Source organism: Carcharodon carcharias, chromosome 4 (assembly GCF_017639515.1).
Source record: "Carcharodon carcharias isolate sCarCar2 chromosome 4, sCarCar2.pri, whole genome shotgun sequence".
Classification (NCBI taxonomy): Eukaryota; Metazoa; Chordata; class Chondrichthyes; order Lamniformes; family Lamnidae; genus Carcharodon; species Carcharodon carcharias.
In genome coordinates, this window is record NC_054470.1 from 118,730,924 (window position 1) to 118,758,879 (window position 27,956).

At 44.0% G+C, this 27,956-nt stretch overlaps 1 protein-coding gene across 5 annotated transcripts in view; it reads left to right on the top strand.

Moving 5' to 3' along the window:
• The window catches only part of LOC121276990 (zinc finger protein 462-like), a 95,577-nt gene that overhangs the window by 40,307 nt on the left and 27,314 nt on the right, over positions 1-27,956 (top strand). For all 5 annotated transcript variants that reach the window (XM_041185788.1, XM_041185787.1, XM_041185791.1 and 2 more), the window contains 3 exons: positions 10,084-10,333; positions 12,822-18,733; positions 27,384-27,557. In XM_041185788.1, the coding sequence (XP_041041722.1) occupies positions 10,114-10,333; positions 12,822-18,733; positions 27,384-27,557 (6,306 nt within the window). In that variant the 5' untranslated portion in view covers positions 10,084-10,113. The remainder of the gene's footprint in view (positions 1-10,083; positions 10,334-12,821; positions 18,734-27,383; positions 27,558-27,956) is intronic.

The window sequence follows — 27,956 nt, forward strand, 5'->3', positions numbered from 1 at the left end:
TAATCATTCGTGCAAGGAACGGTTAGCTGCCTTCATTTTGGGTTCGTGATGTAACTTTGAGAGCAGGCTGCTCTTTGACAAATTCATGGTAATGAGGGGTAAGTAGGGATTATGTTGCTGCATCGATATTCCAGAAAACGTGAGATCAAATCCCACCAGGCTGCTTGAGAGTTTGAATTCAGCTTTAAAGATCTTTAAATAAAAGACACTAACATCAGTGAGAGTGACCCTAAAGCTTTTGAATGGTCATTTAAAAACTCATCTGCTTCACTAATATCCTGTTGTGGAAGGAAACCTGCACCCCACCCGCCCTGTCTTGACCTATATGTGACTCCAGATACACAGCAACGTAACTGCTTTCGGAGTGGCTTAGCTCTGTCACAATCAGTGCAGCAGGTTGGACAGTAAGTGCTAGCCTTCCCGGTGATGCCCACATCCCGAGAATCAATTTGAAAAAGACGCCAAATAGGACAAGAAATGTTTCAGGGAACAAGTAAATGGCCTGTGGCATTGAGCATGCTGGAGGGAGATCTGAAATTAAGAGTGGGTGAAGCAAGTGCGAGAAGAGACAAAAGAGTGGGTGTGAGGCGAGCTCTTATAAGGTAGATTGAGAGAAACTTTTCCCACTGGCTGGGGAGTCCAGGAAACATTGTTTAAAAATTAGAGCCAGACCCTCCTGGGAATGAAGTTGGGAAATGCTTCAACAAAGGGTGGTAGGAATTTGGAACACTCCTCCCCAATTGGTGCTAGATTAATTGTTGCTTTTAAAGTTGATAGATTTTTGTTATCCCAAGGTATTAAGGGATTTGGGGCAAAGTTGGGGAGTTAGGCCACATGTTAGTCGTGATCTCAGTGAATGGAAGAACAGACTGGCAGGGCTGAATGGGCTTGTCAGGTTCCTATGTTCTTCTGAGGTATGGGTGAGGGTGACGGTCTGAAGAATAGGTAACGATGGAAGCTAACTTGGTAGAGGCCTGGGAAGAAGGGAACTGAGCGAGTTACAAAGCTCCCAAGATGACAAAGTTTGGAGGAAAACAGAAAATGCCTGGAAAACTCCAGGTCTGACAGCATCTGTGGAGAGAAAGACAGTTGATATTTCAAGTCCGGACGAAATTTGTACTATTGAAGGGGGTGTGGAATAGGTGGAGCTGGATAGAAGATCAATGATAGGTGGGGCAAAGGAGAGATTGACAATGATGTCATGAACAAAAGGACAAAGGGAGTGTTAATGGCAGTGGTAAGAGCTAAAGGAGGTGCTGATTAGGCATTAAGGTAAGAAAGCAGAATGTGATAATAGCAGGACAAGGGTCAGCACTCTGGAAAGAATAACATGAACAAGTGACAGACGGCCCTTGTCAGGGTGGAGTGGGGGGAGGGGATGGTGGTGGGGGAAAAAGATCGAAAGTAGGATAAAAGGCGGGAATAAAACAATGAATAAAAATGAAAATAAGTGGATAAAAAATGAAAAGTAAAAAATAAATATTGGAAAAAAGGATAAAAAAAAGTGTTGAGGCTGATGGAGGGGAGAGCTCATGGTCTGAAGTTGTTGAACTCAATATTCAGTCCGGAAGGCTGTAAAGTGCCTCGTCAGAAGATGAGGTACTGTTCCTCCAGTTTGCGTTGGGCTTCACTGGAACATTGCAACAGGCCAAGGACAGACATGTGGGTATGAGAGCAGAGTGGAGTGTTAAAATGGCCAGCGACAGGGAGGTCTGGGTCATGCTTGCGGACAGACCAAAGGTGTTCTGCAAAGCAGTCACCCAGTCTGCGTTTGGTCTCTCCAATGTAGAGGAAACTGCATTGGGAGCAGCGAATGCAGTAGACTAAATTGAGGGAAGTGCAAGTGATATGCTGCTTCACCTGAAAGGAGTGTTTGGGCCCTTGGACAGCGAGGAGAGGGGAAGTAAAGGGGCAGGTGTTGCACCTTCCGCAGTTGCATGGGAAGGTGCCGTGGGAGGGGGTTGAGATGTTGGGGGTGGACCAGGGTTTCTCGGAGGGAACGGTCCCTACGGAATGCCAACCGGGTTTGTGGGGGTTGGGGGTGCTGCGTGAGGAGAAGATGTGTTTGGTGGTGTCATCATGCTGGAGTTGGCAGAAATGGTGAAGGATGATCCTTTGAATGCGGAGGCTGGTGGGGTGAAAAGTGAGGACAAGAGGGACCCTATTATGTTTCTGGGAGGGAGAGGAAGGTGTGAGGGCAGATGCGCAGTAGATGGGCCAGACATGGTTGAGGGCCCTGTCAACCACTGTGCGTGGGAAACCTCGGTTAAGGAAGAAGGAGGACATGTCAGAGGAACTGTTTTTGAAAGTGGCATCATCAGAACAGATGTGACGGAGGCGAAGGAGCTGAGAGAATGGGATGGAGTCCTTATAGGAAGCGGGATGTGAGGAGCTGTAGTCGAGGTAGCTGTGGGAGTCGGTAGGCTTGTAATGAATATTGGTGGACAGTCTATCAGCAGAAATGGAGACAGAGAGGTCAAGGAAGGGAAGGGAAATTTGGAGGAGCTTCGGGGGAGGGGAAAGCTTTGACACCCAAACGCGGGTGAGGGGACCGAGAGGCCTACAGCGGGAGGTGTTTGGGATTATTCCATAAGGGGTGCAGAGGGTCCGCATAAAAGAATGTTGAAAACAATCGAAGATAATGCACTATGGCTAGAACATGGATTCTAACCTGTAAATAGGGAAAAAACAGAATGCTTAACTGGAATTTATTTTCAAGAGGGATAAATTGCTTACATTGCCATTGATTGACTGAAGGCTGTACCACAACCTCATGGTGTCTCTCTGATCAGAAAATCCTGTTGACAACCAGTACAGGTAAAGCACGTTTCAATGGAGAGATAGCAGGACATGTCGATTTGAAGAGAAATAAATTGCTCTATTGTACATTGTAGGCATGGTAATGCAGCGTTCTAGTTAGCGGACTGAAGTTTGTGTTGTAGACTGCATTTCTTGTAGTTCTGGAACCTTCTGCTGGTTGGAACTGATGCACTAAAATTGAGATTTTGATGGCACCAGGAATGGTTATTTAATATAATAGCTGGGGTTATTGTTCTTAGAGCAGAGAAGGTTAAGGGGAGATTTAGCACAAGTGTTCAAAATTATGAAAGGTTTTGAGTAAATGAGAAACTGTTTCCAGTGGCAGGAGGGTCGGTAACCAGAGGGGACAGATTTAAGGTGATTGCCAAGAGACCCAGAAGGGAGATGAGTATTTTTTTTTACTCGGTGAATTGTTGTAGTCTGGAATGCGCTGCCTGAAAGGGCGGTGGAAGCAGATTGAATAGTAGCTTTCAGAGGGGCAATGGAGAAATACTTGGGGAGAAAATTACAGGGCCATAGGAAAAGAGCAGGGGGTAGTGGGGCTAATTGGATAGATCTTGGATAGCTGGCAAGGTTTGATGGGCTGAATGGTCTACTTGTATCATTCCCTAATTCTCTTTTAATAAAAGCCCACAAACTCACTTAGCCAAGTAAGCATCATTTTAAAATTTTGTTTCAGACTGTGATAGAATCTCAGCTTGTTAAAACCCATAATAAACAGTAAAGTAGGTTTCTATTTACAAAAATGAGAGCAATTCTGCTGTAGAATTCCAGATTTGCTGCATTTGCATATATAAGCAGTAATAAACCTGTCGTGGTTGCCCAGTTGTCACAGGATAGATGCATGGGTTTGAAGTGTTGTTTCAAGGGGTGCAGTGTGTGTTTAAAATTTCAATGCCTGCAATTTGAATGAGGAGAGGGTGGGGGAGGAGAATCAGTAAATTCTATATTTGTGACGACCTGGGCACCAGAATGAACTTGAAGTGGCCACAAGCGATTGGAGAAATTTGAGGTGAGGTGTTTCTTTCATTCCTCTATTGGTGGCTGGGCCTTGGACTGCCCAAGCACTAAGCTCTGGAATTCCCTCACTAAACCTCTGCTCCTTCTTAAAACCTACACCTTTCAATGTGCTATTGGTCACTTGTCCTGATATCTCCTTAAGTGGCTTGGTGTCTGATTTGCTCCCGTGAAGGGTCTTGGAATGTTTACTGTATTAAAGGTGCAATATAAAGGCAATGTTGTCATTGGTAATTTGGAAGTTCAGACATTGGCTGTGATATTATATTCTTATTATTCGGAGATTTAGGAACTATATTGTAATGTGCATGTACGCATGGATATCTGGGATGCCGCATCGCTCACTGCTGCACCACAGTCTTTGCACCGAACTAGCAGTGTATCGTTCCGCAGCACATGGCGAGACCTGCAAAATGCATTCCATGCCTGCACCAGCAATTCTGTCTTAAAGTGTGATTATTTCAAACTTCTGAGAACTGCATGACATTGCAGCGGATCTTCAAGTGAGCAGCCTACTGTTACACTTATAAAAATAGCAGCATGAAAGATGATGCCTCTTTAAAAAAAAATACGGTCACTTTCTGAGTTGAAACTTGAAAGAGTTTAAGCAAGGACATCAAAATTAAATGTGTAACACTGCAGATCGGAAGCACTGGTTAAATGGAACTGATGCATATCAACATGTGTTTTGTAATATATGCATAATGGACATAAAAAGAAAAGGCAATATTTTTGTAGTACCCCTTGCAACCTCGGTAAGACATAAAGTGTTTATAGTAAGTTTAGTACTTTTCAAGTGTAGTCACTATATTGCTGAAAGAGACAAGCTGTGGGAGCTTTTCGTTATGTACTCATCAGGACAGAATCTCAAAGGGAGCAGCGATTTATATTGTAATTTATTTATGTTCCCCCCTTTGAAATTTGGCATTATTGTTATTCTGTCCTGATGAGTGCAAGACGAAAAGCTTAAACAGCATGTCTCTTTTTCTCAGCAGTACTTGGGTTTTATTTATCGGTTCATTTTTAACAAAAAAAAGTGGGGAGAGTGGGAAGACTTCATTTTAAAGAGAGCGGGAGGAGTTCACGTGAGATCAGTGGCAGAGTGACGTCACATACCACAGCGTGACATGAGTGCAGGGAAAGCAGCTGATTGTTGAGTAGGATTGGTGAGTATTTTTAGTCTTTAAAAGTAAGGCCTTTAGTTTGTGTTTAGGTCTCCAGTCTTTTTCTTAAAAATAGCTTGTTAAGTATATGCTGGTGTAGAGGGTTCTGGAGAGGTGATATGTAGGCTTACAAAGCAAAAGGATATGGCAGCATTGCAGGGTAGCTATTTAGGTAACAATACCCAGCATGCGACAGGAAGGGACAGAATGTACAAACATTTTTTTTAAAAAGCAGCAAATAGGGTCAAAAAGGGGAAAAAATGGTAAAAAGGCAAAATTAGTGGCCCTTTATTTAAATGCACTTGGTATTCGGAACAAAATTAAGTAATTAACAGCACAAATAGTGGTTAATGGGTATGATCTTATAGCCATTACGGAGACATAATTACAAGGAGATCAAAGCTGGGAAATAAATATTCAGGAGTTTTGAAAGGACAAGCAGGAAGGAAAGGGTGGTGGGGTAGCTTTGTTTGTATGAGGTGGAATAAGTACGATAGCAAGAAATGATCTTGGATCGGAAGGTGTAGAATCCCTATGGGTGAAAGTAAAAAATAACAAGGAGAAGATGACACTGGTGGGAGTAGTCTATAGCCCACCTAACTGTAGTAGAATAACTCCCGAGATACTGAGAATGTGTAAAAAAAGGCATTGCATTAATCATGGGTGACTTTGATCTTCATGTAGATTGGGAAAATCAAATTGGCAGAGGTAGCCATGAGCAAGAATTCATAGAGTGTATTCAGGACAGTTACCTAGAACAATGTTGTAGATTCAACCAGATCAGGCTATTTTGGATCTGGTAAAATGTAATGAGGCAAGTTTAATAAATGATCTGAGTAACATACCTCTAGGAAACAGTGACCATAACAATGTAGAATTTAGCATTCAGTTTGAGAGTGAGAAACTTGGATCAGAAACAACCATGCTAAAATTAAATAAGGGTAATTACATTGGAATGAGGGCAGGGTTAGCTGGAGTGGACTGGGAAGGGAGTTTAGCAGAAAAGAGGTTTGATGAACAATGGCAGACATTTAAGAAAATAGTTCTTGACTCACAACAAAGATATATCCCAGTGAGGAAGAAAGTTTCTAGGAAGGGGGTAAACCAACCCTGTTTAACCAAGTTAACGATAGTATTAAATTGAAAGAAAAAATATATGACGTGGCAAAGTTTAGTGGTAAGGCAGAGGATTGGGAAAGTTTTAAAAACCAACAAAAGATGACCAAAAAAAACAATGAAGAGGGAGAAAATAAACTTTGAGGATAAACTAGCAAATAATATAGAAATGGACAGTAAGAGCTTCTTTAAATATATAAAAAGGAAGAAAGAGGCCAAAGTGAACATGGGCCTCTTAGAGAATGAGGCTGGGGAAATAATAATGGGGCACCAGGAAATGGTAGAGGATTTGAATAAATACCTTTGCTTTAGTCTTCATGGTAGAGGACACTTATAGCATTCCAAAAATACTAAATAACCAAGGGGCACAAGTGGGGGAGGAAATAAATATAATAACTTTCACTAGAGAAAAAGTGCTCAGGGAAACTAATAGGGCTAAAGGTCGATAAGGCATTAAAGGAAATAGCTACAGAGTTGGTGGATGCACTGGTAGTAATCTTCCAAGAATCCTTAGATTCTGGAAAAGCCCCAGAGGAATGGAAAAACTGCCAATTTAACACCCTTATTCAAAAAGGGAGGGAGACCAAAAACCGGTAACAATAGACCAGTTAGCTTAATATCCGTCATTGGGAAAATGTTGGGAATCTATTATAAAGGATGTAATAGCAGAGCATTTAGAAAAGCATAAAATATTCAAGCAGAGTCAGCATTGCTTCATGAAGGGGAAATTGTACCTGACAAATTCATTAGAATTCTTTGAGGAGATAACAAGCAGGATAGATAAAGGGGATGTAGATGTAATATATTTGGATTTCCAAAAGGCACTTGATAAGGCACCGTACATAAGGCTACTTAATAAGTTAAGAGCCCATGGGGCAGCGTTTTTGGGTTTTCGGGCAGGCGCAATGGGTGGCCTCAGGAAATGGCCCACTGCCCGTGCTTGGCCCCGGACCACTGCCAGTTAATGGCCAGCCAGCATGAAACGTGCACTGAAAGGCTCAGCGCTGCCGGGATGGGACGGAAGGAGGGGGAGCACGCAATGAAAGCTCCCTGAAGGCAGAGAGCTGCCTCAGGGAGCTGAAGAATTTAAAACCAAGAAATAAGGATGTTAAAATGCAGGAAAAAATGACCACACACCGGACTCACTCGCCTAAACATATAGATAATAAAAATCCTGCCCAAAGATTTTCCTTTTTAAATTGATATCGGAAACTTCGCCCCGCCCTTGGATGAGGTTTCCTCAAAAATCCAAAAGCTGCCTGGCCAATTCGACTGCCCTAACATTGGACGGGCTGTGAAAAATCACCGCTAATTGAAACTTTAATGGCCTTAATAGGCCTCTTAATTGTCGATGTGTGCGCTGCTGTAACCCTCCCACCTGCCGGCCAACCGAAATATCACATGAATGCACGATGACGTCATCACGTGATATTGTACACCCAATCAGGTTGGGCGGCTCGCTCACTTGCTGGATGAAAAGTTCTGCCCCATGGTGTTGGGGGTATTATATTAGCATGGATAGAGGATTGACTAACGAATGGAAGACAGAGAGCGGGGATAAGATGGGCATTTTCGGGATGACAACCTGTAACCAGTGGAGTGCCACAGGGATCAGTGCTGGGGCCTCAAATAATTTACAATATATATTAAAGACTTAGATGAGGGAAGTGAATGTACTATCACAAAGTTTTCGGATGACACAAAAATAGGTGAGAAGACAAGCAGTGAGGATGACAGAGCCTACAGGAGGATAGAGTCTACAGAGGGATATAGACAGGTTAAGTGAGTGGGCAAAAACTTAGCAGATGGAATATAATGTGGGAAAATGTGAGGTTATGCACTTGGGCAGGAAGAATAGAGGAGCTGAATACTATTTAAATGGAGAAAGACTGAAGGAAGCTGCAGCACAGAGGGATTTGGGGGTCCTCGTGCATGAATTACAAAAAGCTAGCATACAAGTTCAGCAGGTAATAGGGAAGGCAAATGGAATGTTGGCCTTTATTTCATAGGGAATGGAATGTAAAAATGAGGAAGTCTTACCAAAACTATACAAGGCACTAGTTAGACCACAGTTAGAATACTGTGAACAGCTTTGGTCCCCTTATCTAAGGAAAGATATACTGGCATCAGAGGCAGGTCAGAGAGGGTTCGCTAGGTTTCTTCCTGGGGATGGAGGGATTTTCTTATGAGAAGAGGTTGAGTAGGCTGGTCTTGTACTCTTTGGAGTTTGGAAGAATGAGAGGTGACCTTATGAAAACATATAAGATTCTTAAGGAGTTTGACAGGGTGGATGCTGAAAGAATGTTTCCTCTTGTGGGAGAGTCTAGGACCAGAGGGCATAATCTCAGAGTAAGGGGTCGCCCATTTGAAACATAGATGAGGAGGAATTTCTTCTCTGAGGGTAGTCAATCTGTGGAATTCTTTACCGCAGAGGGCTGTAGAGGCTGGGTCGTTAAGTATACTTAAGACTGAGATAGACAGAATTTAATCAGTAAGGGAATCAAGGATTATGGGGAAAAGGCAGGAAAGTGGAGTTGAGGATTATCAGATCAGCCATGATTTCATTGAATGGCGGAGCAGACATAATGGGCCGAATGGCCTACTTCAGCTCCTATGTCTTAGGGTCTTATGGGATCTGTACTACCAAGTGACTATTTGTAGTCACTTTACTAATTCAAGAACGGATGTGCAAAATAAGCCCACTGGATAACATTAATCCATTTTCTATGTTATGAAGCATTTGTGAAGCTGCTCTACCTACAAGGTTCTAAGTAAATAACTGTAAGTTAGCTTATTCTAATCTACAGTTTTATTCTTAAAAAGACTTCATTTATATAGCGCCTTTCAGGACCCCGGGACGACTCAAAGCCCTTTACAGCCAGTGAAGTATTTTTGAAGTATGGTCACTGTTGTAATGTAGGAAATGGAGTAGTCAGTTAGTGCAAAGAAAGTTTCCACATACAGCAATGTAATAATAAGTAGATAATCTGTTTTTTTGGTATTGATTGAGGGATAAATATTGGCCCAGGACACTGGGGGAAAACGCCCCTGTTCTGTGATATAAGGGCCACGAGGTCTTTTACAGTCACCTGAGGGGGCAGATGGGGGCCTCAGTTTAGTGTTTCACCCAAAAGATGGCACCTCCGTAAATGTAGCACTAATTCAGTACTAAGACCATAAGACGTAGGAGCAGAAGTAGGCCATTCGGCCCATTGAGTCTGCTCCGTCTTTCAATGAGATCATGGCTGACCTGATAATCCTCAACTCCACTTTCCTGCCTTTTCCCCATAACCCTTGATTCCCTTAAAAATCTGTCTATCTCAGCCTTGAATATACTTAATGACCCAGCTTCTACAGCCCTCTGCGATAAAGAATTCCACAGATTAACTACCCTCTGAGAGAAGAAATTCCTCCTCATCTCTGTTTTAAGTGGGCGCCCCCTTACTCTGAGATTATGCCCTCTGGTCCTAGACTCTCCCACAAGGGGAAACACCCTCTCAGCATCTACCCTGTCAAGCCCCCTAAGAATCTTATGTTTCAATAAGGTCTCCTCTCATTCTTCTAAACTCCAATGAGTACAGGCCCAACCTACTCAACCTCTCCTCAAGAGAAAATTCCTCCGTACCCGGCATCAACCTAGTGAACCTTCTCTAGACTGCTTCCAATGCCAGTATATCTTTCCATAGATAAGGGGACCAAAATTGTTCTCAGCATTCTAGGTGTGGTCTAACTAATGCCTTGTATAGTTTTAGCAAGACTTCCCTATTTTTATACTCCATTCCCTTTGAAATAAAGGCCCTAGAGTGCAGCCTAAATTGTTTTGCTCAAGTCTCCGGAGTGGACCTTGAACCCAGAAACTACTCACATAGACGCAAAGGCTCAAACCATTGAGAGGCAGCTGGCATCTTTTTGTCCTTCTGTGTTGGTTTCAGTCAATAACTGAATTACTAATTTGATTGTGTTCCAGATCCTTATTAATTGAAAGGCTTTGGAAGTAATGGAGGCCCTACAGTGCGATGGATGCGACTACCGAGCAGAAACCTACGATGATCTTAAGGCTCACATTCAGGATGTTCACACTGTGTTTTTGCCCCATGTGGAAGCTGCTGAGGAGGACGGCAGCCAACCTCGATCTGTTACACCAACTCAAGATCCCGAAGCTGATGTGAACCTTCCTGCTGTGAAGACTGAGCTTGGTTCTCCAGTGGAAACAGCAGGTGAGTGATTTTCTTATTAAATTTAAAAACCACAAACTCACACGAAACGGACAGTCATTCTGCTCACTGTAATATCGTCGGTGTATTGTTTCAGGCCACAGTCATGATGACACACTCAATAGGTGCCTTACATTGTTTGCATTTAGTGTACTTTAGACCTGCAGGGTTGGCAGGTAAATTATTGGTGTTTGCCAGTTCGGATTGAGATTTTGCTCTGTTCCTGTTTTAAATGTGGTTAGCGGTCTTTTTGAAGAACAAATTGGAAATCGAGCATGGCTTGCCTGGGATCAACATACCATTGTGAAAGATTGTTCACCTAATTTAATTTTAATTATACTATTAATAATCCTACTACCTTTTATTTGTGAACTGCATAAGCTGTTTTTAAAAAAACAAATATTGTATCTATACATCTTCAGTGTCAAGCCATGTGTTAGGTTTATCTGATGACCTAGATCCCATAACAAATTATTTTTTGTGATTTTGCTTAAAAGAATGGTTACAGCACAGAAGTAGGCCCTTCAGCCCATCATCTCTGTGACGGCCCTCTGCAAGAACAACTCGTCTAGTTCCATTGCCCCACTTTTTCCCCATAATCCTGCAAACTTTTTTTTTCCAGGTAATTGTCCAATTTCCTTTTGAAAGCCACGTTTGAATCTGCTTACACCACACTCTTAGGCAGAGCATTCCAGATCCTAACAACTCGGGTGAAAAAAAACAACTATTTCCTCAACTCACCATTGCTTTTTTTTTGCTATTCACCTTAAATCTGTATTCTCTGGTTGTCGACCCTTCAGCCAATGGGAACAGTTTCTCCCTGTTTACTCTGTCCAAACCCTAGAATGTTTTTGAATACCTCTGTCAAATCTCCTTAATTTCTTTTCCAATGTGATTTAAAGTTTATCATTATTTTGAGGAACTTGCTGTTAGATTTGTCTTTTTAAATGTATATTCTGGTGTTGGGTAAAAGTATATTCGAAGATGGGCTAAAATATTATGATGCAATACGTGTAATTGCGTATGTTATCACCAACACTGCATTTAATGAAATGTAATCAAAACAAGTAATAGTGTTATTACTGAAGCTACCCATGGCCTAGACTATATCTAACTACTTTCCAAAATGTCTGTAGAAGGAAATATTAAACTCTGTCTCTCTTTTTGACATGGCAGTTGGCTCAGGAATTGTCATCTACCAGAATGGCTTGTGTTTTAACAGAGCAGATGCAATACTGTCCCTCGTCTTGCATTCTGAAATAGTTTGCTGTTTGATAAGTGAACTACCAGTGTATCACATGCAGTGGTGGAGTTTTGTCTGCTATTGTAATATATTTTTGAAGTTAATTAAGGTAAAGAGGTGAGAATGCTGTCACTGCACCACAGCTGATGGACAAAAGATCACCCTATTTGGCTACTGAGGAATGTGGGAAGAACGTGCAGGATTCAGTGACAGTTCATATTGGGACCAGCTCCATTCTATTGGGACAAAAGAATATGGCCTTGGAATTATTTGCCTGCAGTTTGTGCTCTACGATGGCTAACTGCAGAACCAAAGGTCTAAAGGGCCTAATGCCCTGGTGTGGACAACAAGCTAAAACACTGGGTGAAAAGTACAATTGCATTGCTTTTCCAGCACAAATTGACACAAGCCCTGATCCTGGGTTGTGTGTGTCACTGGCTAGGCCAGCATTTATTGCCCATTCCTAATTGCCCTTGAGAAGGTGATGGTGAATCACCACCTTGAACCGCTGCAGTCCCTGTGGTGTAGGTACACCCACGGTGCTTTTTTTCTGTAGTGACTTGATACAGCCGAGTGACTTGCTAGGTTACTTCAGGGGGCAGTTAAGTCAGCCGCGTTGCTGTGGGTCTCCAGTCACATAAAGGCCTGACTGGGTAAGAGCAACAGATTTCCTCCCTGTCATTTTTACTGCAAGCTTCCTCTCGCCCCACCTAGCGATATATCAACCAAGCTTTTGCAAAGAATATAAAACTAAAACAGGAAACTTTTTTTCATTGAGGAAGTTTTTTTTATTCACACCTGAACTATGATGAGATTTGGTTGTAGTAAAATTGCTGGTGTAGCTTGAGAGCTGAAGTGTGTTGTGATCTGGAAGGCGTTGCCTGAAAGGGTGGTGGAAGCAGATTCATTAACCTTCAAAAGGGAATTGGATAAATACTTGGAAAATAAATGGCAGGGCTATGGGGAGTGGGACTAATTGGATAGTTCTTTCCAAGAGTCGGCATTGGAACAGTGGGATGAATGACTTCCAATTGTTCTGTACAATTGCTTTATTTGAAATGATAGAGCAAATAAATTCCTTATTCAGCCAAATTCAGTGATGACAGCATCAGGCATTCTGTGGGATTTGTGACTTAACCCTGAAGAATAAAGCAATGAAAATTAAAGTAGCATTTATTGTTGATTTCTAGTTTACCATGTAACAGAGTGTGAGAGAAATTTTAATTATACCTCCTTTTCTTTTTAAAGCACAAAACTCTTTTCATCCTGGCTCTTCCAATTTTGCCAGTAACAGCCCATTAGTGCTGTACAGCCATCATGTTGATCAGCAGTCAAGACCTGCCAATAAGTTTTTTCAGTGCAAGTACTGTGTCCGCTACTTTCGATCCAGGAATCTTCTCAGTGAACACACTAGGAAGATCCATGGCCAGGTTGAAGGACCGTCATTTGGCGGAGAGACCTCGGACATGGCCCCACCTCCTGCACCTTCTAGTTACCACGTCCTCTTGCACGAAGGTTTCGGGAAAGTCTTCGCTTGCCGCTATTGCACGTACAAGAGTCCCCGACGGGCACGGATCGTCAAGCACCAGAAGCTGTGCCACAGATCTGCCGCAAAGGTGCAGGAGGCGGTGGGCGATGTGCCCATGGATGCGGTGGAACGCAGCATCCTGGAGGCACAGGTGAAACCCTTAACCAAGTCGAGGGGCAGCTTTTGCTGTGAATGGTGTGGGTACCACACCTCCAGGAGAGAGCGCTGGTGCGACCACTTGATGAAAAAACATCGGAATCTTTTAGCCCAGGGTTTGGTGAAGATCATTTCGTCCTTGAGGCAGCAACAGTCTGGTTCAAACGGTAGTCCCACAAAGCCCCAACAAAAGGATGTCCAACAGTCATCTCCTAATTCTAATTACCTGCCGATGAAGGTGGCAGAGAGGGAAATGCAATTACCTCAGTATCCTGCACTGAAAGGCTCTTCGGGAGGCTCTGCATTGAAACAGGCTCCCGCTGCTGTCCCCAGGTTTGCCCCCATCAAAATAAAGTTCCCCTTTCCCAAAATGAAGCCCAAAGCTATTCCCGATTCTGGTGAAGCTGGAGTGACTGGGCGATCCTCCTTTGCAATGACTGACTTGAACGTGGCCAATTCTGGTTTGGAAACCAGCAGCTTGTTAAGTGATGATCGGAGTAGCTCTGAGGAGGATGAGCAACAAGACGTCGATGAGATGGACTCTTTGGCATCCCAGAGCTCAGAAGGGTCTGGGAAAAAGCTGTTGACAGTTGGGAATACGAAGCTGCTGGAAACCAAGGGGATTCCCTTCCGGAAGTACATGAACAGGTTCCAGTGCCCTTTCTGCTCATTTCTCACAATGCACCGTCGCAGCATCTCCCGCCACATTGAGAACATCCATTTGTCAGGAAGGACCATCGTTCACAAATGTAACCTTTGCCCCTTCACCTGCACCACTGCCCAGAAACTGGTGGCCCACAAGCAATCCCATTCCTCGGAATGGGACACCGTGGGCTTGCAGAATAGCAGCACTGCTCTATTGAATGACAGCTTGGTGACTCTGGATGCAAATCAGAGCCAAGTGGTGAACGGAGAAAAACCTGCCATTGTAGGGGATTCTAAACAGCAATATCCTTACAAATGTACCATGTGCAGCTATTCTACAGTCACCCTAAAGGGGCTGCGTGTACACCAGCAACATAAGCATTCGTTCTGCGACAATGCCTTGCTGGCCACTAGTGAAGAGACAACTGATACGTTACAGGACACTACATCATCGCAGTTTGATGCTCTCCCATCACCAGGTATTGTGAAAACTCAGACCTCAATACTTGGGTCGACATCAAAGAATTCCTTTTTATTTAAGAAAGGTAAAAGGTTGGTGACGGACAGCCCGCTGGACTTGTCTCCGGCGAAGAAACGCACCAGGATTGACGAGATAGCAAACAATCTGCAGAGTAAAATCAGTCAGGCCAACCAGCAGGCTAACGAGGTGGAGTCGGTGATTGCAGTCGAGGATGCTGAGGAGGAGGAGGAGGAAGAGGAAGAGGAGGAGGAGGAGGAGGAAGAGGAGGATGTGGAAGTGGAATTGGATGTAGACGGTGATCTAGATGAGGAGGAAGGGAAGGCCGATCGTCTGGAGATGCAGAACTACACTTACAGCGGCCACCAGATGTGGGTTGAGGGAACGGATGAAATGCGCGAAGAGACTGGATATGGGACTTTGGAGCAGGATTATTCTGTCAGCAACAGTGCGGAGATTGAATTAACGCTTTCTGACGATGAGGATTTTTATGGCAGTTCCAATTCGACTGGGCAGTGCGATGGCACATCACGCAAGCAGGCTGGGAGTGCGGTTTACAAGAAAGCTAGCTCGGAAAATAGGGACAACTTTCAGGAAAACTCGGAGGCAGCTGAAGACTCTGGCAAGATTTATTATTGCAAACACTGCAACTTCAGCAACAAAGTGGCGCGCAGTGTGAGTACCCATTATCAGCGAATGCATCCTTACATTAAATACAGCTTCAGGTACATTGAAGATCCAACGGATCACAGTGCGGTGTACCGCTGCCTCGAATGCTTTGTGGAATATGCGGAATTTGAAGATTTGCGGCAACATTATGCTCAATTCCACCCTGAAGCTCAGAACATCCTAAACTTTCATCAAGCCAACTTGACCTACAGGTGTCGTTTCTGCTCCTATACAAGTCCGAATGTGCGGAGCCTCATGCCTCACTACCAAAGAATGCATCCAACCGTAAAGATCAACAATTCCATGATATTCTCCAGTTATGTTGTCCAGCAAACCAATGAGATCAGTGCAGAGTCCCAGACTCTGAGAGAAATTCTCAACTCTGGTGTAAAGAATATTGGGACTTCTACTCCGCTGTCTCAGCGTGCTGCTTCTTCAAGCCCCTCCAACATGAACTCTCCCAAGAGCATGAGCCCTAAGCAGGGAGAAGCATCGATGATCAGTGCTGTGGTGTACAGTTGCGATGTCTGTTCGTTTTCCAGTCCAAATATGCATTCAGTCCTGGTCCATTATCAGAGAAAGCACCCAGAGGAAAAGGCATCCTATTTTCGAATTCAGAAGACAATGCGTGTGGTTTCTGTCCAGAATCCTGCAATCAGTGCTCCGAATGTTGTTGAGATGGCTTCTGCATCATCAGCTAACGACCCTCCAGTCACTCCTCAGCCAGTTGAATTTGAGCAGTTGTATTACTGCAAACATTGTGTTTATAGCAATCGCTCAGTTGTTGGTGTACTTGTCCATTATCAGAAAAGGCACCCAGAGGTTAAGGTAACAGCAAAATACATCAAACATGCACCTCCGACTCCAGCCCTGAAGAAGACTATGGAAGAGCTGCAGATTACACCAGCAAGACCGCTAATGACAAAGCACCTGAGCCAGGGTAACAAGAACACATTTGATTCTACTGACCTAGGTCCTCAGCAAAGATTGGCCGAGAAGGGAGAGGGAGAACTAATGTTCTTTTGCCAGCATTGCAACTATGGGAACCGAACGGTTAAGGGGGTGGTCATTCACTACCGGAAGAAGCATCGTGACATCAAAGCGACGGCTGAGCTGGTCCGTCAGCACACTGCAGCAGTGAGAAGCCAGCGAGAGAGGGCGACGAACAACCAGGCCAGTGTCAGTGCGCCAATGGCCACTGTGCAGCAGGAGGTGGATGGCGAGCAGCTACGATTCTTCAAGTGCCGCCACTGCTCCTACACGGCACATTACCTGTACGCTGTGAAAAAACACCTGAGGAAACAGCATCCAAGTGTGAAGGCCACGGTCACAACTATTTTGCGATGGGCCTTTCAAGATGGGGTGGTGACTGCTGGATATCACTGTGAATGGTGTATTTACTCACATCAGGAACCAAGTGGGTTATTAATACACTACCAAAAGAGACACCCAGAACATCCTGTTGATTACACTTACATCTCCAGCAAACTCTGGGCAGGTCCTGATCCTTCAGCCAACCCGTCACAGATTGCACTCATCGACCTCAAACACTACAAGTGCAGAGATTGCGTGTTTGAAGCTGCCTCGATCTGGGACATTACAAACCACTATCAAGCCTTGCACCCCTGGGCTGTCAGCGGCGATGAGTCTGTGCTGCTCGACATCATCCTGGGGAAAGACGCATCGGAACAAAACAATCCGACTGCGCACGATTACTCCGCTTTGGATTCCTCCAGCATTCCTGAATCCAGCCCGGCCGAAGAAGAGATGCCCTCAAAAGTCTCGGTTCCTTCTCCGATTAACCCTCCCCCCAGGGCCTCCACCAGTTCTGTCCCCACTGGGTCTCCGTACCAATGTAAGATTTGCAAATCTGAGTACAACAATTTGCATGGTCTTCTAACCCACTATGGGAAAAAGCACCCGGGTGTAAAAGTGAAAGCAGCCGAATTTGCCCTGGAAAAAGATGAGAAGCCCAGCACCCTGTACAAATGTAGACATTGCCCGTATGTTAACACGAGGATCCATGGCGTCCTGACACACTACCAGAAGCGGCACCCTTCTATAAAGGTCACTGCTGACGACTTTATGAACGAGGCTGAGAAGCTCCCCGATGGGCAGAGCAACGATTTGGAAGAGATGACCAAAGTCCCAAAGCAAGGGTTTGGTGCCTATAGGTGCAAGCTGTGCCCATATGCACATGGCTCCCTGGAGAAACTCAAGGTTCACTATGAAAAGTACCACAGGCAGCCAGCCATTGACATGTTCACCGATTCTGTGACTGAGACGGTGGAACCTGAGGAACCAAATACCTCTGAAGAATATAAAGAAACAGAAGTGAGGGACTCTTCTCCTGTGGTTTCCCCCTTTGTAAGTGGCTGCTCAGATCTTAGTACTTTATTTAAATGTCAACTGTGCAAATACTTCTGCTCCTCCAGAAAGGGCATAGCAAGACACTACCGTAATAAGCACAACAATGTCCGAGCCCAACCAGAAGGTAAGAACAACATCTTCAGATGTGCCTTGTGTGCATACACTCACCCGCTCCGCAAAGGGCTGGCTGCTCACTACCAAAAACGCCATGATATTGATTCATACTACACGCATTGTTTGGCTGCCTCCAAAACGATGATCAACAAGAAACCGGAGAAGCTCATCCTTCCAGTCGAATCCAAACCAGAGTCTCCTCCCCTGAGTGAGGAACTCAGGAGAGCAGTGGAGAAGAAGAAATGTTCACTGTGCTCATTCCAAACCTACACGAAAAAGGGTCTCGTGTCCCATTACATGAAGCGACACCCTGGGGTCTACCCCCGAAAGCAGTACGTGAGCAAGTATAATGGTTACTTCACCGTTGTGTATTCTGATGACAAGGAAGAGTGCGGTGTTAAGGATGAGGTCACTGCTGTAGAAACTACTGGAATGACTAATGGGAGAGAGAGTGAATGGCTCCCCTTCAAATGTGTGAAGTGCTTCAAACTCTCGTTCAACACGCCAGAGCTTCTTTGCATGCATTACACGGATCATCACAGTCGGGACCTGAAACTAGACTTCACGTTGCTTCCTGGCAGTACTCGCTCTCACAGTCCCACCTACGAGTGCAACCACTGCTCCAGTAAGATCCTCAGCACATTCGAACTGAGCACTCATCTCACCCAACACAATGAGTGTTTCAGTAGACGGGCAAAACTGCATTGTGAAAAGATGAAGGTGCTCAAGGTAGACCAGCCTGATGGGGATCCACTTAAAGGGGAAGATCACCCTGAAGAATACCAACCTGTAGAATATCACCCTAAAGATCAGCCTGAAGAAGATCAGCCTGAAGAAGATCAGCCTGAAGAAGATCAGCCTAAAGAAGATCAGCCTAAAGAAGATCAGCCTAAAGAAGATCAGCCTAAAGAAGATCAGCCTAAAGAAGATCAGCCTAAAGAAGATCAGCCTAAAGAAGATCAGCCTAAAGAAGATCAGCCTAAAGAAGATCAGCCTAAAGAAGATCGCCCTGAAGAAGATCGCCCTGAAGAAGATCGCCCTGACTGGGAAGATCAGCTTAAAGGGGAAGATCAACTTAAAGGGGAAGATCAACTTAAAGGGGAAGATCAGCCTGAAGGAGCAGAGGAAAATCCTAAAGAGGAGAAACTGAAAGAGGAAGGGAAACCAGAGACTACAGAAGTAGAAAGCCACAAGAGTCAGGTATGTTGGACACACAATTTTATGCACACTATATATGTACAATACTACACACCATGACACTAATGCCACCTTTTCATATGAGCTCTGTTTCAAAAGATAACCAGTGCTTTTTAAAATGCAGTGATTCATGATAGAAAGTCAGGACAGCAATATAACTGTCATTGCAATTTGATCTTTGCAAGCATCCAAAATGTTAAGAGATGGGGGAAGCTAAAATAGGAAATGTTTTATATGGCAGCCATGACAGTACAATCCTCATCATGGGTAGAACGGAGAGAGAGACTTCTGATAATTTCATGTACTCTGACTCTAGATTTCACCAGCTCTGTGGATTGTATTGTAATCCTGTTTGCATGTTGAGATAACTGTCATCTACACTAATGGCCACCGTTGATATAAAACCACTGCATGTGAATGTGTATTTCACTCTCCCCCTTTATTCTGTTGAGCTTTTTCCCCAAGGATGTTCAGGTGACTTGTAAATCACAAGTGCTTCTCTCCCACAGTTCTGTCTGTGTCACAGCCTCTTCCCTTCCTGCTCTCTTCATTCTCGAACTTTACATTTGCCCTATGCCCAGTTTCCTCCCTGATCTCCATCACTGCTCGTGATATTAAGAGGGTCACTTATTAGATTTCACCATGATTAAGAAGTAACTACCCTGAGTTACATTGAGACTACAACAAAGGAATAAGCTGCTCGGCTGAACTAGCCCGTGCCAGTGTTTATGCTTCACAAGAGCCTCCTCCCATCCCTCTTCATTTCACGCCATTATCATATCCCTCTATTCCTTTCTCCCTCGAGAGTTTATCTAGCTTCCCCTTAAATGTATCAATACTGTTCCTCATAACCGCTTTCTGTGGTAGCGCGTTCTACATTCTCATCACTCTCTGAAGTTTCTCTTGAATTCCCTGTTGGATTTATTAGTGACTATCTTATAATCCTGACCCCTAGTTATGGACTTGCCCTACACATGGAAACATCTCTTTATCTAACTTGTCAAACCATTTCATAATCTAGAAGTCTGTCCACAGCCTTAATTTGGTGGTGTGGCCGTCTGCTCATTGAGCATTGTCTCCATTGGTACAGCATTGAGCAGGCTGGCCTATGACAGGTGAAAATTGCAGCATAGTCATTGCGCCAGTTTATGATTAGCAGCACACCTTCATTGTGCAGCTGTGTTTAGGAGATGCCACAAACAGCTACATACATCTCTCATGAACAATATTCAAGTGCAGTTTAAAATTCATAACTTACTCCAGCCTTGGAGACTTGCAGAGCTACTCAATTGATATAAAGAAAGAAACATGAATTACATGGCCTTGGGATATTCCAAAGTGTTTTACAGCCAATGATGTACTTCTTGAAGTGTAGTCACTGTTGTAACATAGGAAACGCGGCAGCCAATTTGTGCACAGCAAGCTCCCAGAAACAATGATGACAAGATAACCTGTTTTAGTTGAGAGATAAATATCAGCCTGGGCACCGGAGAGAACTCCCCTGCTCTTATAACAGTGCCATGGGATCATCTTAAACCCACCTGAGATGGCAGCCAAGGGCAGAAGAAGTTTAACTTCTCACTGGAAGCGTCAGCCTAGATTTTGGGCTCGTCTCAGGAGTGGATTTGAATCCACAACCACTGACTCAGACAAGTGCTACACTTGAGTCATAACTGTAGTTGGTCACATTTGTGCCATGAATTAATACTTTTGTTAGGTAAGGGTTACAGAACCAAGGCAGTTAGATGGAGTTGAGATGCAGATCAGTCATGATCTAATTGATTGGTGGAGCAGGCCCCAGGTTGTTGAATGCTCTCCTCCTGTTCCTCGATTTTCATTTCCCTTTCCATCACCTGACATCTCATATTTGTCCTTTGGACCCTTTCCCCTTTTCACTTTACCCCTTTGGATTTTCTGCAGCATCTTGCAATCTCAGTGCATACAGCATGCTTGTGTCTGTAAATTCCCACCGGCTTTCTCTGTCCCTGTGCGTTACTTGGTTTTAATATCCCCTCACCTTTCTATTGATCTGTTAGTTCTATCACTTGCTGACACTCTCACCAACTTTTTTTTAGATTTTAAAAAACTTTAGTCAAGCAGAATTTGTCTCAGGACCTCTTCAGTTTTCTTTCTGTGGAAATCACCAAGGGGATTACCTTTGCTTCATTAAGTTCAGTATTACAAGCTCCTGTTACCCTGAAACTGGCTCTCCACATTCCCTGATCAAACAGACTGGCCCTTAGAACCTTATCCTTGCTTCCAACTTCTGTGCTTGTCTCTTCTGACCACCATTTTATGACTGCCTCTTACAGAGCACCTCAACCCTCAGTCAACCAGCCATATCTTATTTGGCACAATAATTCTGCAAGAATCCTTTGCTGCTTCCCCAAGACCAGTTGTTGCTTTCACTCTTCTGGCACTCCTGATACTTTTAGCTGGCCTGAGAGGAGGCTTGCATTGCTCCTCCCCACCCCCCCCACCTCAACTTCAGTCAGATCTGATATGACATTCTATTTGCCGTAACTATCACCCTTCCCTCTATTTCGTAAAAGGCTTGGCCTATCTTTCTTGCAACCGACTTTCCAGTTGGCTTGAAGTATACTGAACCAAATTTATTTTTCGCACGCAGCCTCTAACGTTTACAAACATAACTTGCATCAAAAAGATGCATGAGTTGCTGTCTTTCTGTCCCCCCTGAGCAGCTGCTCCTTCTGGGGCTTTGCCAGAACTGTCATTCCAAAGCCAGCTTTTCTCAACCTTCCTCTTTATCCTTGCAAATGTTAACTTGCCTAAAGAGAAACTGGACCCTTATTTTTGTTTGGCTCGATAAATTTTCCTCAATATCTGAAAACCTTCTTGAAGAGCCATCCTGTGTCACTTCATTGTTTTATCTCTTTGTCGAACATCAGCTTTCTTTTCCAGCGCTGCCATGTAGATTGGCTGTTCCACGCTCTCTGGATTCCACACTCTGAATTCCAGTAAGAGCTTGATATATTCCTACAAACCTACCCCTGACCTATATAAATTCTTTCAGTCTCTTGCACTGAATCCACCTAAAGCTCATAGGAATTCCCCAGCCTCAACAGCTTTTTGAGGGGAGAGAGTTCCAGATTTCCAGTCCCCTTTGTGTGACATCACCCTGAAAGGCCTTGCTATAACTTTAAGGTTCTGCCCCCACCCCCTTGTTCTGGACTCCCCCCAACACCAGGACATAGTTTCTCTCTATCGACCCTATCGACTCCTTTATTTAAACTAAACACCCTCAATTAGATCTCCCCTCCATCTTCTGTACTCGAGGGAATAAAAGTCTAGTCTACGCAACCTGTCCTCATGATTTAACTTTTTTAGTCCCAGGATCATTCTGGTGAATCTGCATTGCACTCTCTCAGGCCCGTATCTCCTTCCTAAGGAGCAGTGCACACATCTGTTTTTTAACTTACACCATCCCTTTTTTTGCTGTACTTTCACAGAATGCTGGAGGTTTGTTGTCTTCCTTGTTTTCCCTTTTATTTAACATGAATTGCATTTGTTGCTTTCTGCTTGTCTCTAACAAATTTCTGTTGTTGCGTCTTAATATACCTGATCAACCAGGGGACTGCTCTAAGCAGCAGGAAGCAGAGTGGAAGCTGCTTCAGTTGCAGTTTTCCAAAGGGGATTGGATACAACCTTGAAAGGGGGAATATTTGTAGGACTATGGGGGTGAAAGAGCTTGGGGGGGATTGGGACTAATTGGATAGCCCTTTCAAAGAGCAGGCACAGGCACAATGGGCTGAATGGGCTCCTGAGCCATAGCAATCTGTTTTGGGCTGGAGGTTAAAATGGGGAGAAAAGCCACGTTTGAAAAATTGCTTATTATGAGTAAGGACATTGAAAATGAGTTTATAATCCTGCTGAATGCAAAGCTAAAGAACAAACAGGTTAGTTGATGGATTCAGTGGATGGTATAGTGCTGAGAAGATCAGAGTGGAGCTCTTGAATTGTTTTGTTCTCCATTATTCACATGAAAAATATGTGGCAATGTGCCAGACCTTATAATCTGCTCTCTTGAGGCATCAGCATACAGTAGCATCTATTGAAAGTCGGGGAAACTGAGAAAATGCTTATTTGGAGATTAGACCTTTAGAGAATGAGTGAAGCATTGGGTTCCAATGACAGGCATGGCAAAATATTAAAAGCTTGGGAGGAAATGAGAGAATTTGAACAAGGAGGGAGGAAGATGCAGAGACCCTGGAGGAGCAGAAAATAGCATAGCAAATGTTACACCATTTGTCAACACAGGATGAGGATAGAGTACAAGAAAGCTAAGCAACATAAGTTATCGCGCTTGCCCCTATGCTCATGGCCGGACAATTCTGACTAAGCAGTAATAGGAAGAGTAGATGTTGTTTGGACCCACTCTGGTTTAGGAGTGAGAACCAATGATGGTAGAAAAGTAGCTAAGAGCTGTTAAACTGTGTGAATCATCAGAATTAAATGCTGAATAGTGATCTAATTCTAATCCCGGTTGGGTTGTGTGTGAGGCAGGATTGGAGGTGAAGGAATATCACAGAGTGAAACCTCCTGACGATGCCTAGGAGCTCACCGCCTCCGATCGCCACAATGGTCTTCAGTCCTGGAGTTACGTATGGTTTAGGGAAAAGGCAAAGTAAGGCTGATGGTTTGTAAAACAAACCCAGCCAGTATTAAAGGGAATTAGTGTGCCGAACTTTAAAAACACAATAGAGAGAGGACGGTTTATGAAAGACCAGTTTCATACCTTGTGACTTGTAATGTTCTCTCTGATTGGCTTTTGGGCTTCAGTCACCTGGATAAAGTGAGGGTCAGCTGCAGCTCAGTGGGTGGCACTCACACCTCTGATTCAGATTTGTGGATTCAAATTGCACTAAATCTAGGCTGGCCCTTTCGGTGAAGTACGGAGGGAATGCTCCCCTATCGGAGGTGCTGTTTTTCAAATGAGAGATTAAACGCTCCGTCTGCACGATCAGTTGGATGTAGAAGATCCCACGGATGCTATTTCGAAGAAGAACCGGAGAGTTCTGGCCAATATTTATCCCTCAGCCAATACCTAAACAGGATCACTGACACTTCCCTTCCCTTCCTTGACCTCTCTGTCTCAATTTCTGGTGATAGACTGTCCACCAATATTCATTACAAGCCTACCGACTCCCACAGCTACCTCGACTACAGCTCCTCACATCCGGCTTCCTGTAAGAACTCCATCCCATTCTCTCAGTTCCTTTGCCTCCGTTGCATCTGTTCCGATGATGCTACTTTCCAAAACAGTTCCTCTGACAGGTCTTCCTCCTTCCTTAACCGAATTTTCCCACCCTCGGTGGGTGACAGGGCCCTCAACTGTGTCCAATCCATCTCCCACGCATTTGCCCTCACATCTTGCTCTCCCTCCCAGAACCATGATAGGGTCCCTCTTGTCCTCACTTTTCACCCCACCAGTCTCCGCCATTTCTACCAACTTCAGTGTGATGCCATCACCAAACACATCTCCACCATCACCACCACCACCACCGCCCCCCTCCGCCACACATCCCCATTGGCATTCCGTAGGGTCTGTTCCCTCTGGGACACCCTGGTCCACTCCTGCATCACCCCCAGCACCTCAATCCCCTCCCACGGCACCTTCCCATGCAACCGCAGAAGGTGCAACACCTGTTCCTTGACTTCCTCCCTCCTCACCGTCCAAGGGCCTAAACACTCCTTTCAAGTGAAGCAGCGTTTCACTTGCACTTCCCTCAATTTAGTCTACTGCATTCGCTGCTTTCAATGCAGTCTCCTCTACATTGGAGAGACCAAATACAGACTGGGTGACCGCTTTGCGGAACACCTTCGGTCTGTCCGCAAGCATGACCCAGACCCCCCTGTCGCTTGCCATTTCAACACTCCACCCTGTTCTCACACCCACATGTCCATCCTTGGCCTGCTGCATTGTTCCAGTGAAGCTCAATGCAAACTGGAGGAACAGCACCTCATCTTCTGACTAGGCACTTTACAGCCTTCCGGACTGAACATTGAATTCAACAACTTCAGATCATAAACTCTCCTCTCCATCCTCACTCCACTTTTGATCTCCATTTTTTCAAATATTTATTTTATAATTTTTATGTATACATTTTTTTCCCACCTATTTCTATTATTATTTTTAAAAATTATTTCCATTCACTGTTTTATCTCCACCTTTTAGCCTATTTCGATCTTTTCTCCCACACCATCCCTTCCCCCCCACCCCCATTAAGACCATCTGACACTTGCTCATCCTGCTTTCTACTTTTAATGTCACCATTAGCACCTCCTTTAGCCAATGTCACCTCCATCAACACCCCTTCGACCTTCTGTTTATGACATCTTTTGCAATCTTTCCTTTGCCTCCACCTATCACTGGCCCTCTATCCAGCTTTACCTGTCCCACCCCCCTTATACAGTATATATTTCACCACATTTCTATTTCTCTTTAGTTCTGAAGAAGAGTCATCTGGACTCAAAATGTTAACTTTGTCTTTCTCTCTACAGATGCTGTCAGACCTGCTGAGTTTTTCCAGCAATTTTTGTTTTTGTTTCAGATTTCCAGCATCTGCAGTATTTTGCCTTTTAACTTAAAAAAGGATTATCTGGCCATTTCTACATTGCTGTTTGTGGGATCGTGCTGTGAGAAAATTGTGCGGGGAGCCAGAATGTACTGAGGCAAAGCCTAACCAAAGGAATTGACACTTGTTCAGAGATGAATAATGTTTAATCTAGATCAAGTGAGGTACATTGGCAACGGGTATAGGTGCGAAAAATCCCTATAACATCACAACCAGATGTAAACTTAAAGGCAATAATAACAGTTGGAGGATATTTTTTGCATGGTGATTTTGCCCAATTGGAGCCAGCTAATAACACATTGGTGAATATTTGGAGCATAATCCTGGGATTGTAGCAATTACACTTAATAGGGAATTCATTAAACCACGTGTAGAGCAATGAACCCCGAGCTGATCCAGTCACCTCCACATCGACTCTGAAACCATCAGAAAAGCTGAAGAAAACAGGAAGCAATGATGGGGAGGGTTTCAAAACTTGGGTCAGCATCTTATGAAAATGGACCGAGGGAACTGTGATTAAATCTTTGGAGATGTGATATGTTTTTTTTTAAGAGCACTTTTCAGAACATTGTGACAGAATTGCAGCATTAGTAATAAAGTAAAATGCCTATTTTTGAATGTTAAAGAAATGGCAGTTTTATTTTTAGATCCACCTATCTTCTGAGCAGATTGCACCTTCAGGCGAGACTGTAGAACAGAAATAAAAAATCCATGTTAATTAGAGGTTAGAAATAATTTTCGAAAATATTTTTTCCAAGATGCAAGCTCTGAAGAAATGAGAAGGACACGAGAAATGGATTTTTAGAACTTTTTAAAGAAAACTAACCATGTTCCTATGATGGAACTTACTTTAATGAAAAAATTTGCGAATAAGTAAATTCGATTTCCTTCCCGGAGTAAGTAAGACTCCTTGGAGTTCCATTTTTTTTAAACTGTCAGTTTAGCTTAACTTGATTATCTTCCTACAACCCCACGGCCCTGAAAGAGAACTGTGCTATGCTAATTCTGGCCTTTTGCCCATTCCCTATGTTCATCATTGCACCACTAGTGTCTTCACTCCTGTCTTCAGCTGCCTGGGCCCTAAACTCTGGAATTCCCCCCCAAAACCCTCCACCTCTCTACGTCTCTCTCCCCCACTTTTAAGATGTTCCTCAGAACCCACTTCATCTGTCTTACAACTCCTTTGTGGCCTGGTGTCCAGTTTTGTTTGTTAATCACCTCCTGTGTCATCCCTTGGGATGTTTTAACTCCGCTAAAGGTGCTAGATAAATGCAAGTTGTTGTTGATAAAAGGGTCATTCAAACAATGGCTCTTCAGATGAGCAGCTTAATGTTGCACTTTTTAAAAAGCGCAGTGTGAAAAATAACTCCCTTGAAAAAAAAGTTTTCACTTTGTCAATTGTAACTTGGAAGGTTTGACTGAGAGGCCAAAATTAAAACTCTAATTAAAGAAACCATATATCAATCACTGGGTAAATGAAATTGATGCACATCAACATGGCCATTCTTGTTTGTGCTTTGTGATGTATTCATAACTGGCAATAAAGGCTTAGCATTTCCAAAGCACCTTTCATTTCTCTAGGTCATCCCGAAGTGCTTTACAGCCACTTAAGTACTTTTGAAATGTAGGGTACCTTAGTGTTCATGGAACCAAAATTGGCTACTGTGTGATAACGGTCAGATAATCTGTTTTTGTGTTGTTGTTTGAGGGATAAATATTGATGAGGAGCTTGGCTCTCTCTTGAAACCCGGGAGGGCAGGCAAAGTGTTGGTTTAATGTCCCATCTGAAAGAGAGTCCCTCAGACAGTGCAGCTGCCCCTCAGTTCTGCACTCGGAGTGTCAGCCTAGATTATGTGCTCAAGTCCTGGAGCGGGATTTGAATCCACACCCTTCTGACTCGGAGCCGAGAGCGCTACCCACTGAGCAACTGCTGACACTGAAAGCAAGAAAATGAAAGCCATTCAATCGAGTTTTGTTTTTACTTCAATTGATCCTCTGCTCCTGTCCATGTAAAAACTGTAACGATTGAATATTTGTGCACCCTCTCATTTCTGCAGCCAGCTAGTGTCCAGACAACAAGCTCCATTTCATTAGTTAAAGAGCGGAATGTTGTGGGGTACAAGTGCAGTTTCTGTTTCGAAGTCCATCCAACGCCCAGAGCTATATCGAACCACCTTCGCAAACACGTCGCCTTTGGCGAGTCGTTAGATGCTGCTCGGAGTGGTGAAGAGGTGAGCTTTACTATTGCACATTTCGTTTCTTGTATCAAGTGGGCCCTCGTGTCTATTCCAATCCTGCTACTGCTCAATCTGAAATGTGGAGTGACTTTGCAACAAGTTTGCAAACATGGTGTATTTTATAGCATTGATCATTTTTCTTATTGTTTCTGTTTTGATGCCTTTGCATTATTCCCTCCCTCCCCACCCCCAAACCTTTTGTTAAGTTTCTGAGACTGGGGGAAGACGACGTGATTAAAATGATCAACACTGGTCTGTTCAGTCAACAGAGAGCTGCATTCTGCTAGGCCTGACCATCTGTCCTGTAGTGTAGGCTCTCATCTAACTCCCTTTGGCTATGAAATCTTCAAACAAAGGCTCATGTGCCTGATTGTTGGTCCTAAGAAATTAGCC